This window comes from Gadus macrocephalus, chromosome 16, assembly GCF_031168955.1.
Source record: "Gadus macrocephalus chromosome 16, ASM3116895v1".
Lineage (NCBI taxonomy): Eukaryota > Metazoa > Chordata > Actinopteri > Gadiformes > Gadidae > Gadus > Gadus macrocephalus.
Window position 1 is genome coordinate 7,977,682 of NC_082397.1, and position 12,815 is coordinate 7,990,496.

At 36.1% G+C, this 12,815-nt stretch overlaps 3 protein-coding genes across 3 annotated transcripts; all 3 read right to left on the minus strand.

Annotated features, from left to right (window-relative positions):
* Nucleotides 1-2,768: 2,768 nt before the first annotated feature.
* LOC132475221 (olfactory receptor 52N5-like) lies at nucleotides 2,769-4,298 on the minus strand. Its single transcript, XM_060076227.1, has one exon. It carries the CDS (start codon nucleotides 3,955-3,957, stop codon nucleotides 2,983-2,985), a length of 975 nt encoding a protein of 324 aa, XP_059932210.1. The 5' UTR covers nucleotides 3,958-4,298; the 3' UTR covers nucleotides 2,769-2,982.
* Nucleotides 4,299-6,980: 2,682 nt separating this feature from the next.
* Nucleotides 6,981-8,717, minus strand: LOC132474659 (olfactory receptor 52K2-like). The gene is made up of 2 exons (XM_060075467.1): nucleotides 8,677-8,717; nucleotides 6,981-8,545 (listed from the first exon to the last, which is right to left on the minus strand). The coding sequence occupies exon 2, from the start codon at nucleotides 8,524-8,526 to the stop codon at nucleotides 7,594-7,596; it is 933 nt and encodes a 310-aa protein (XP_059931450.1). The 5' UTR covers nucleotides 8,527-8,545; nucleotides 8,677-8,717; the 3' UTR covers nucleotides 6,981-7,593.
* A 2,019-nt stretch (nucleotides 8,718-10,736) lies between these two features.
* Nucleotides 10,737-11,678, minus strand: LOC132475008 (olfactory receptor 56A4-like). The gene has a single exon (XM_060075965.1). It carries the CDS (start codon nucleotides 11,676-11,678, stop codon nucleotides 10,737-10,739), a length of 942 nt encoding a protein of 313 aa, XP_059931948.1.
* Nucleotides 11,679-12,815: the final 1,137 nt, after the last annotated feature.

Consider the following 12,815-nt stretch of genomic DNA (forward strand, 5'->3'; position numbering starts at 1 on the left):
CAAATCGTGAGGTGCCAAGAGATTCCCACCCCTTGTAAATTGTCATGTTTTACTAGTAACGTTGCAGAACATATATAGTACAAGTTTCTGTTGATTGCATGGAAAAGGGATTAACCTACAATTTATATGGTAAGAGCCTGGTAATACCATGGAAACAAACGAGGCTTCCTTTTACAGTACAGTTTCAGCTTACTTACTGGGTAAATTGTCATGTTTTACTTAGTAACGTTGCAGAAATGGTACAAGTTCCAGTTTACTGCATGGACAATGGAATGTATAAAAAATTATATGGTAATAACGTGGTAAACTTGGGCTGTTACCAACATAAACCTTGGATAACTACAATTGTAACTTGAATTAATAGGTGTTTCTCAGAATTGGTTGCCTAATTTCCTAGGAAGTACACAATAATATCTGAGTTATTACCAACCTAAAACAGTTGAGTTGATGGTGGAGGTTTTACTTAGTACTCCAGCTGTAATTCCTCTGTATTTATCTTCTTATTACCAGTGGTAATTACCCAGTAATACACTATGATTTACCGGGTAATTTCCTCTGTATTTACCTTCTTATTACCAGTGGTAATTACCCAGTAATACACTAGGATTTACTATATATTTACTGAGTAAATATCTAGTAATTAAGGGACTGTAAAAGGAAGGGTTACCAAATAAACCTAGTGCTCATATATTGTTTGTTTCAATGGCCAACCCATTATTCAAAGTCATCAGTGTTGCAGCGGCAATCACCATGAGGAAATCCCAGAACTCAAGATCCACAGGGACCTTCGGCCCATTGTTTTCCTTTTCTTCCTGTGCTGATTGCTACACGATGTCTAGGAGTTGCTATTTGTTTGTTAGCTGTTTAAGTGGCGACATCTAGTGGCTTGTGTTGTCATTTATGTTTGCTTTATGTAAAATATATATTTTTCTCCACTGAAACATAGAATTACCTCTTCACTTTCTAACAGTTATGTTTTATAGTCTAATAAGGATTTCCCACACTTACGTATCGTCAAACAGTATAGCTCAGCTGTCTCTAACAATGGCCGATCTATGCTCTTGCTGCAGGCACGGCACCAAGATGAAATGAACTATGGGCTGTTCAAATTTGCCTGGGGCTAATTTCTTTCATAAAATAAAACCATGCATTAACCTGTAACATGCAATTACCTAACATGAGAAGCTTTATAGCAGTGCTAAATATCCTTTGAATTGAATTTCTGAATGATTTTCTGTCATAATCAGCAGGAAGAGGCACATAATGCTTGTGTTAATTATTTTGAAAAGTGTCTGTGTAGTCCGATTTCATTAAATAACCGCCTTACTTCATGATACAAACAAAGTGCAAATACATATGTTTACCAAACCCACAAATAAACATTCATATGAAGGATTTATGGAAAAGGGAATATTTGAGAACTCACATCAAGGAAAATACAAACAGATTACTGATATTTTCTAAGGTTTAATTCCCAACATTAATAAAATATTTACCTTTTTCAAAAAAACACTGCATCTCTGCAGTGAAAACTTGCTAGATTTACTAAATCAAATGAATAGAACAATAGAAAAAAGAAATTCTAAAACAAACTTATGAAAATGAATTTCCTTGTGGACTTGTCATATGACGCAACACTCGCAAACACATCTGTAATTTCCATTTGTTTTGTTACAGGGATATCACGATTGCGTTTAGATTAATTGTGCAGCACTAATAGAAAGGGTTTGAAATGTACACTGCAATGTTATTTTGTAAAATACATTGATCAGGAAGGAGTGTCTAGGAGTGGCCTTATGTAGGCCTATGTATTAGCCTACATACAACCTTTTGATCAGTTTTTATGCATGTGCTATGTCATCACCGCAGAACGCAATTGTCAATGTAACAATGTGCCTTATTGACTATAAGGAGGGTCGTGAACATTAAGAAAACTAGAAAAAGTTGAGACTATTTTTTTTTAACGAATTGGAGTATGATCCATATCAATATTTGTACCGGTAATCACAAAGATAAAGAAGCAGAGGAAATTATTAGCCATGTTGCTCAGCTAATGGCAGAACCAGCAAAGTAAATAGAACAGAATGAACACAACAAGTCAATCTGTTTTTGCTTGCTTATGAAAAGCTGATAATAAATTAGGGTTAATCTATGTAATTAAATATAACATTTACATTGAAGTTATTTTAATTTTTTGTAACAAGTTGATTCGACGAATCTTTTATGTCAGTGTAAATTATGTCATATTCAGTTTTACCAGTAGGGTGCGATAGTGTAACGTTGTTGGTTATTTCTACGGACTAGGCTACAGATTTTTCTACCGCTGCCGAGCCATTAAGGTTAGTCGTGGTTTAGGACTATACATTCTTGCCAGCCAAATAATTTCACACAAGAGGGCAGCACATTACAACATACAGAAGCTTTTGCTAATGCTTCCATTTTTTTTGTGTCCGCTTGTTACTTACATTTGTGGCAATTCTGCTAAACTAAAAATAATTTCTCAACAATATATGTGCAATTAAACATTACGTTTTTGCTGAACATGGGACTATTTTCGTCGTTGTCTATGTGTGTGTGTTTGTGTGTGCGTGTGTATGCGTGTGTATGTGTGTGTGTGTGTGTGTGTGTGTGTGTGTGTGTGTGTGTGTGTGTGTGTGTGTGTGTGTGTGTGTTTTTATAAGAAAATACTAGTTATCACATTATAAAGTGTATCAACACATATTTGCATTTCTATAATTGTACACATTTGAAGAAAAAACTTTTTTGAATTGATATTTATATTTAATGGAAAGGTTAGAAACATTATAGGAGGGCCAAACAGCGCTCGACAGAGTCAGAGGCTTAGGAAGTATATTGGGAATGATCGATTAATGTAGAAATTTGATTCCTAAATATTTAGAAATTATATTGATAAAAAACACAATCTGAAATCAAACTCAAAAAGCAAGAATGTAATCATTCATGAAAAGAATCATCATAGAATCAAAATATAAATATTCTTTTCCTGAAAAAAGCGAGTGCTTTCCCACGTATTTCTTTGGTTTTAAGTCCATAGATGATCGGATTCAATGTTGAAGGGAATATTATGGCGGAAGCACCTATAAATCTTCGTAAAACAGGCGATATATTGTTTAATCTGTATGATATGATCGTGAACAGACCCATGCATTCTAACAATAGAAAAACGACCAGGTGTGTTGCACACGTCTGCATGGCTTTTGATTTTGTGTCAGACCTCTTGGTTTTACAACAGGCAACGAGGATGTGAAGGTAGGTGTAAATAATGGATGCGTGGCCTATCAACTGGACGATAGCCACCGTAAAGAGACCATATATGTTGTTGATGGACGTGTCTGCGCACACCAGTCCCAGTAAGGACGGATTGTCACAATAGGAGTGCGTAATGAGAGACTTGCAGCGCGGTAAGCGCAAGAGCAAAATGAAAATCACGCTGACCAAAATCAAACTAAACACCCACATCGCTGTAATTAGTTTCATTATATGTGCATTAGTCATGATACTTTGATATTTCAACGGGGAACAAATTGCGACATACCTGTCGTAGGCCATGAGACTGAGAATTAACACGGCCCCGACAGCATACGTGTGAATGCAAAACGCTTGCGCAAGACACGCTGTGTAATGCATCTTTCGGGTGTCCAAGAGTAATTCTTTAATGATCTGCGGGAAGAAGGCGGTGGAGCCGATGAGGTCGTTGATGGGGAGGTTAATGAGCAGGAGGTGCATGGGCTGGTGCAGAGTCTTGTTCAGGACGACTGTGAGGTTGAGGCAGAGGTTACAGAACAAAATAACCAGGTAACTTAGGGTGGCCAGCAGAAACGTAGATATCGCAGTCTCGAGGGGCAGGTTTAGAGGTTGCAGATTCAGAATAGAACTTGTATTGTAGTAGATCACCATTTTGTTTTTGTTTTTTGAATCCTGGAGAAATAAATGCATTATCAGAAATTAGTGAATTGTTATTCAGAATGCATGTTCATTCACAAGTATGTCACATGTCAAAATCAATGTCATTACAACTTACATTTCAACCTTAATATATTGTGCATAACCTTAAGCATTTCTTTAGATCTCCTCTCTGAAAAAAGTTCTTACCAAGTGATTGCAAAATCACAAATTGTGTAGGCTTACTACTGCACTTTCAACTACAATGTCAAGAATACGTTTTACATCTACGTCTCCAGCTGAATCATCATATATGGTCAATGGAGATTTTCAACAGTTCACGGTCAAATAAAAAGTTAACAACAAAAATTATTCAATAATGCAGAGAAATATAAGGCAATGGAATGATTCAATTGTTGGCTAATATGCTTCCTGGCACTAATGCTAACTAACTTCTCTCAGAAGGAGGTTTGTATATGTATCATATATGCCCTGACGTATAACGTAACCAAACCTCAAAATTATGAAAAAATTATTTGTTCAGCCAATAGAAAAATAGCTAAGAAAATACCAGCACCTTTTCAACTTCTGATGCGGTGCTCAGCCTACAGCCCACCTCCCAAGCCTTCCCAGTGGCCAACCCCTCTTCTCGTCTTGTTCAGGCACGGGAGGGGTGGGGGGGCTGAATTATCAGGGGAACTGTGCAATATTCCGTTTATGCTGTGGAGTGATGGCTGTATGGATCTATTCAGTTTGATTTAGGGCATGCTTGAAACCGCTATGTAATTATCAAGTTTAAAATCATATCATTATCAAGCTCGCTAACATGCAAGTGTGAGCACAAGAGCCAGGGTGATTGAGTGAAGAGAAATAGAGAGTGCAAAGTGGAACAGTCAGAAAATAAAAGAGAGCCAGGGTTCTTCCCCAAAAATGTAAAAGTGGTGCTGCAATAGGCTACCATGTAACAGTTTAACATTTGGCTGACCACTGTTTTCCCCATTTCATTTATAAAATGCTTCATTGGTTAAAATGCATGTTTAATTTGAATAATGCTTCAAAAAGCAAACAGCTGCTAGGTGCTTTGTGAAGGAAGTAAGTGGATTTCAAATCCATTCATGGTCTGAGTCCAATTGGGTTACTCTGCTTTGGTGTAAAGTGGGTCACAGACCAGATGAAACACGTGCTGTCTCGGGCAGCGTTTCGAGGTAGAAAGGACAACACACGTCAGAAGAATCAATTAGAATTTGGATGACAAAGTGTCCTAGACCCCTAGGTCACCTGCTAATTGCACTTCCTGTGGGTCTATGACCCTCATGTAAATTATTTAGGCATTCTTTAGATATAGAAATTCATTATCTTTTTACTCTATGATTGTATTTACGCTTCTTAATCCTTAAAGTGATATTAATTTAATCTTGTATAATAAATAAATAATGTGTATATAAAATAAAGCTTTGGATGGACTTTTTGGACAAGCAATGGCCAACAAAATGTTGGGTTGCCCCACAAAAACACGTCGGCCTAGTAAGTCCCAAAGAAGATGAAGAAATTGATTAAACTGATTAAAACAACATGCGAGCTGTATGCGGTATAGTTCGTTTAAGGTTGTAGGCCTATTGACAAGCAATGTGTTCTTTGTATTATGTTGGAGTATAGGCTGCTCTGTCTGTGTTTATTATAATTGGTTGCAAAGGATGGCACTGCGCTGCTTGCGAAGGTTTTGAGATTTGCTGGAAGGTATCGGGCAGCTGTATGGCATTTAAGGAAAACTCAGGCGATTTTTAACCCCATTATAGTTACCCTGAGGGTCACCCAATGTTGAGGGAATCTAAAAACCTGACAAAAACCGATTAGACCAAGCCAGAGTTCTGCACTGGCTACCGGCGCTACGGAATAACTAACACTAACCTATGGAGGCAAGTTCTTTATCCGCTTTTGGGAGTTGGTTCCTTACGAGACACCACCGTGCTTGTTTAACTCAAATAGTGTTGCGAAACAGTATAAACTTTGTGTTTTTGCATGTAAACACTCACCGCAGATTACCCCGTTGACATATCCAGAAAGCCCTTACTAGCCCGATAGCAGAACGGATGCGTGCGGATGCACAGCCGCTGGCTAGTGGCTTGGAGCGCATTCATCCTGGGAGCCCTAAAAGCGGATAAAGAGCTTGCCCCCATAGGTTAGTGTTATAGGTATTCCATAGCGCCAGCAGCCAGTGCAGAACTCTGGCTTGGTCTAATCGGTTTTCGTCAGGTTTCTAGCTTCCCTCAACATGGGGTGACCCTCAGGAAAACAATAATTGGGTCAAAATTTGCCAGAGTTCTACTTTGAGATGTGAGTGGTCTCATTAAAAACACAACCTACTTAAGTTGCAATTAAGATACGACTTTGGACATATGATGGTACTTTTAATAAGCAAGAGAAATGGTGGTTTGTATTGGCATAGTTTCAATTTAATTCATGAAAGTGTTATATACTTATACAATTTGTTCAAATATGAATATATATATATATTTATATACATATAGGGTTAGAAAAATAACTAAGAATATAGCAAGTACTCATACTCAACTAATTTAAATTGTCACATTCTTGTTACCTTTGAAATGATTTGGTTGATGCATCTGTGTCTCTATAATTTTCTTTTGTTGTTTGTGATATTTGATAGTTACTGTTAGGGCTCTCTTGCAAAAGAGATTCTGATCTCAATGAGAATCTCTAATGAAATAAACGTTAAATAAAAAGTTCAAAAGGGTTATTGTGTTCTGCTACTCCAGCTCCTCCCAGCAACTGTCATCTTTTGCCTCAGTGGGGGCACTATGTCACACTCTGAGGCAGTGGCAGACAGTTAGGTCGACCAGGACTATAACTTCAACTTACAATTCTTAAATTTGAGGCAAAATGACAACTAAACAGAGATTTTTGATCATATGTATCATTTAATATAGAAATTTGTATTAAAAACATGCATTTACACACTTTCCCATAATGTAATTGATACATTATTGACATTTATCTTCTTAAAAAATATAACAATTGTGTAGCTAACATACAAATTACATGATATATACATCCAATACTAAATATAAATTAAAGTGGTTAAAATGATGCATGCAATATAGTACATTCTTGCAATATCCATTTTATTTAAACGGCTACAACATGTACAGAACATATACATAAGTATATTTTATGTACAAAATTAATGACAAGTTAACAATGAAAATGTATTTGTTCAATTATTGGGAAAAACATGTTCTAAAGAGACGGATTATATTCCGCCTGAGTTCTTGGGTTTTAAATCCATATACAATTCTTAAATTTGATCAAAGTAAACAACTAAACAGAGATTTTTAATAAAATGTTTCATTTAATATCGACATTTATATTAAAAACGTGCATTTACCCACTTTCCCATACTGTAATTTGATACATTATTTACATTCATCTTCTTAAAAAAATATAACAATTGTGTAGCTAGCATTCAAATTACATAATGTATACATCCAATACTAAATATATATTAAAGAATGGTTAAAATTATGCATGCAATATATTGCATTCTTGCAATATCCGTTTTATTTTAACGGCTACAACATGTACAGAACGTATACATAAGTATATTTGATGTACAAAAGTAATGACAAATTAACAATGAAAAGGTATTTGTTCAATTATTGGGAATGATCTTCATGATCTTCTAAATAGACGGATTATATTCCGCCTGAGTTCCTTGGTTTTAAATCCATATACAATTGGATTGAGTAATGGGGGAAATACAACAATGGATACACCTAGGGCTCTCCTCAAGTATGGGGACACACTTTCAAATCTGTGAGAGATTAAACTGATTGCAGTATTAACCTCTAAAAATATAAAAACAATCAGATGTGTTCCACATGTTTGGAGAGCCTTTCCCCTAGCATCTGACTGCTTAGTGATAGCACAAGTCAACAATATCTGGATGTATGTGTATACAACTATTAATAGTGATCCACCTTGAATTAATATGATAGTGAATAAACCATAGTAGTTATTTACGCTGCTGTCTTCACAGACCAGTTTTACCAAAGAGGGATTATTGCAGTATACATCTACTACTCTATTCCTACAAATTTTGAACCGTGCAAAAAGAGCTAAAAGGATGCCAATCAAAGAGATGGTAACCAACCAAATGCTAGTGATGATTCTTATTAAAATATTTGAGGTCATGATAGCATTATACCGAAGAGGCAAGCATATAGCGATATACCTGTCATAAGCCATCGCACTTAGAAACATTAAGTTCCCTGTACCATAGATGTGAATAGACAGAGCCTGGAGAAAACACCCAGGGTAGGAAATAGCGCGGTTTTTGGAAACAATGCTGGTTACAAGCTGTGGTAGAAAAGCAGTGGCTCCAATCATGTCCATTATTGGTAGGTTTAACAGCAGGAGGAACATGGGCTTATGTAAACTCTTTGTGAAGACAATCGTTGTTAACACTAACATATTAAAGAAAATAGTAATTAAATATGCAAGGGTTCCAAAAATAAAAGCTGGATAAATGTTGCCAGTTTCTAGGTTTAATGATTCCAGCTTCAGTTCCATTTTCCAGTAACCAAGAGTATCATTTAAGTTCATGATTAAATGTTAAGTTATCCTGGAAAAATAATGAGAAGTTAAAAATGTTACTTTTTTCATTACTCCAAAATAGATCTAACATGTACTTCCATCAAACACAGTTCTAGATTAATCTAACTAAATCTTTTCTAACTTTTCTTTGTATCTTACCTGTTAGTGTGTTGTATCTCTTTCATCTACTAATAGATAACTTACAATGCATTTGCATCACAAAGGGGCAGCTCTTTTATAGGCATTCAATTGGCAGGGACACTCAAGAGATGATGTAACACAGCATGCTTTGCTGTATCGAATTGTAACTAAACTAAACCAACTCATAGCCCAGATGAAATTGTAAGCACCTAATTGAAATCAAAATGTAATAAAAACATAAGCTAAATTGTTTGGAAACATTTCCTTCCACTTAAATTTTACTTTAATTTAATGCTAGATGTATGAAGAAAAAAAAAACGTTGTCCCATGTCGTTTCCGCATGAGTGGTTTATGACCAAAGTTTACTTCAGGCCCTTGCTCTAAGGATGTTTTGCTCATGCATTACTGACATCGTCTGGATTAATTCGGTCATCCTCTCACTAAATTGCAATCAATAACCGTGTTCCACACAACAATAAGTCAAACAATCTCTTATTAATTACCCATTTAATCATTTCATTATTCCAAAAAACTGTTTTACTTGAAATCTGCCGCTCTGATTGCCAATGTAGTAATGTCTATTTCTTTATCCGTGTTCAATTTCACTATTGACCATCGGACTTGAGCCCAGAAAGACTTGACATGACTTGGACTCAGATCTGCCAGATAGTTTATTGTGGCGATCAAAGCCGTGGCTATCAGTCTGTTTGGACTATAGCCCACCTGGGGGGGTGGCACCGCGGTGACAAGTGGGGTCGGCTACAGCAGCACCTACATCGAGGCACTTATGTCCACGGGGTAAATGGTGTGTTATTATTTTATTATTGTTATATTATGTTATTATTCACTTGTTCGGTTGCTGTGTGAAAATAAATGCAACACCCGTAGCCGTGCGGTGTACGAGGCACGGGAGTTGTAGTACCCTGATAACGCTGGGCTCACTTCTGGTACTTCCCTGGCTGATCGCCACAATACATTAACGTTAACTCTCTTAATTAATTTACGAAGAGAGTCACAAGATCAATCACCGTTTCCCCTGGTTCCACATTTTCTGATTAGGTGAACATGACAAATCTTTGTCAGATATACATACCTTCAACAGACAATGCTTAATTTATGGTATTCAACAACACAGCAAGTATGCATCACATTGGATCGTTGGCGTAGCCTGCTATTGATATTTCCCTCTAGTTGTACCTCTGTTTCACCTGCAGCTAACACTGTGACGTAATCATGAGGTCGACTGAAAAAGTGTATAATAGCAAACAATACACTAATGATACCTTCTTTCATCTCATCAAGTTGAATTACTCTTTGATTTTCAACTTTTTTTTTCTTCCCATTTTTCTTTCTTCTCCCAAGTAATTCCCATAAAAAAATCACGTTCTTTTAATTTTCCTTTTTTAATTAATTCATGGGCAGGATCAAATCAAGTAACCCTAACATCTATGTAGTTTTTGTTGAACCTAACTTGAAGAAAACCATATTTAAGTCTTTGGGTTAATTTGCTTGATGGCTGAATAGAAACCGGCCTCCCTGCCACCCAGGAGAGCGGGATTAAGACTCACTTATTCAATACTGTTCTCAATGACAACGAAACACACACAGACTCCCAAATCCTTCTATTTAGGTTAAAACGTTTAATATGAAATACATATTTACATTACGACAATTATTACAAACATTAAACAGAGTATTTGCCAACAGAATTGTAATTATCTGTTTAATCCTAATTCTAAAAACATGAAAAATGTAACATTCATGTTGACATTCGTATTACATTTAATGAATAATAAATTGTGTTTTTTTTTTGCAAACCTACATGAGCTATAAATATGAGAATAAACCATACCAGAAAAGATATTTGTTTGTACTTTTACCTTTGCATCCTAGAAGGCAAATAGAAAAGACCATGAATACGATCCATAATTTATTGATCACTTCTAAACTAAATGAAAATATGTCCAGAAACATTGATAATAGCTAGGTCACCCTTCATGTATATTCCTCACTTGATATTTTTTTCATTGAATAAAAAAATGGTGCATTGGAATTGTACATGGTTTAGTTCGTTATTTTTAAGTTAACCTTGCTCTTTTAATGATTTTCATCATGTTTTTCTGAAGCTCTTTTGTGTTTAACCCATATATAAGTGGATTGAGTATAGGGGGAAATACAATTACTGATACACCCAGGGCCCTTCTGATGTTAGGGGACACACTCTCAAATCTGTGAGCCAGCAAAGTTATGAGAGCGTTGTTCTCAAATAATAAGAAAACAATTAGATGTGTTCCACATGTTTGGAGAGCTTTCACCCTAGCATCTGACTGCTTATTAGTCAAACGGGTCAACAAGATCTGGGTGTATGTATATGTAACTATGATCAGTGATCCACCTTGAAATAATGTGATAGTGAATAACCCATAGTAGTCATTAACACTACTGTCGCCACAGACTAGTTTCACTAAAGAGGGATTGTTGCAGAATACATCCACAATATTATTCATACAAAATTTGAACTGTGTAGATATACCGAATAGCACTGCCAGAATAAAGATGTCAAATAACCAAACACCTACGATGATTCTTATCAAAATATTGGACGTCATGAGAGAGTGGTACCTAAGAGGTAAGCATATAGCAATATAACGGTCATAGGCCATCACAGTTAAGAATAAGAGGTTTCCTGAACCATAGATATGAATCAATAGAGCCTGGAGAAAACACCCTGGGTAGGAAATAGAGCGGTCCTTTGACATTATACTGTGTAACAGCTGAGGGAGAAGAGCAGTGGCTCCCATTATGTCCAGTATAGGCAGGTTTAACAGCAAGATGAACATAGGCGAATGCAAACTCTTTGTGAAGACAATTGTTGTAAACACTAGTATATTACAAAACAGAATCATTACATATGTAAGGGTCCCAAAAACAAAAGCTGGGTAAATGAAGCCAGGCGGTATATCTAATGAGTCCATCGTCAGCTCCATTGTCCAGTGACCAGGGGTATCATTTATTTTCATGATTGTATTGTTTTAGTTTTAAAAGTATTGCAATTTCCTCAAGAGATTTTTTCCTTTAATAAAAATACAGCATCTCAGTTAACACCTCAAAGAGTTCGATATTCATTGCTAACCTCTTGGTATCTTACCTGTTACACTGTATAGCACTTCCGTCATCAACTGTAATTGATACTGCCCATGCTTGTTCAGTACATTTATGTTCTGCTCATGCAGTGCTCCAGGACAATTATTTTATAATCATGTAAGAACCAGGGAGACCCAAGAGGGACATACAAAATCAACCATCAAGTCAGGGGCTACCCATTTCAATAGAGCTACAGCTATGAAACTGAATCGACAGATGGTCAGATTGGTTCAATTCCCATCAGAGAGGTTCTGGGTTACATACTAATAATTATAATCAGGTCAAACAAAGAATCTTGCTAAACAATTCCTCAGGTTGCAATCATAAGGGATCAATGCAGGTTCCTTTTGTTAACAAAACAATGACAAAGCAGTTCTCTAACCAGCCCACGCTAAACCATCTGATTTATCACGCAACACTGATACCACCCTCACAACTGAGCTATATGCCAAGGTTGGATGGTCGTCCCTTACATTAGGAAAACATATATATTCTTAAATGTATATGTATTACTTTTTATTTAACATCCTCAACCAGGTTCACATCGAAAACATGTAGCTCTAACAGTTCCATGTACAAATACAAAACCTGGAAGGCTGGTTTGAGATATTATAATCAATAACTCTAGGACGAGCTACACAACAACATCTGAACTGAACTACTAATTTTTTAAGGGACTTAAAATGTTAATGTAAATTTTTTCTCGTACATTCTTCATGTTAGTGAATGTTCTGCTTAATGCTTCTGCTTTTTTAATTTTCTTGTTTGTGAAATATGACATGTATTGTTATAGTGCACTTTTACAAAACAGATGGATCTCAATGAGACTTCTTGAAAAAAATCAAGGATAACAAATGTATTCGTTCAACGTTCAATTCTTGGTAAAACATAATCTTCTAAAGATACGGGTTGTATAATCAAACTGAGTTCTTAGGTTTTAAATCCATATACAAGTGGATTGGGTACTGGGGGAAATACAACAACAGATACACATAGGGCTCTCCTCAGGTATG

Bases quoted from the DNA above. Each gene is read 5' to 3' on its own strand.
- LOC132475221 (XM_060076227.1), bottom strand. From the start codon at position 3,957: ATGCATTTATTTCTCCAGGATTCAAAAAACAAAAACAAAATGGTGATC.
- LOC132474659 (XM_060075467.1), bottom strand. From the start codon at position 8,526: ATGAACTTAAATGATACTCTTGGTTACTGGAAAATGGAACTGAAGCTG.
- LOC132475008 (XM_060075965.1), bottom strand. From the start codon at position 11,678: ATGAAAATAAATGATACCCCTGGTCACTGGACAATGGAGCTGACGATG.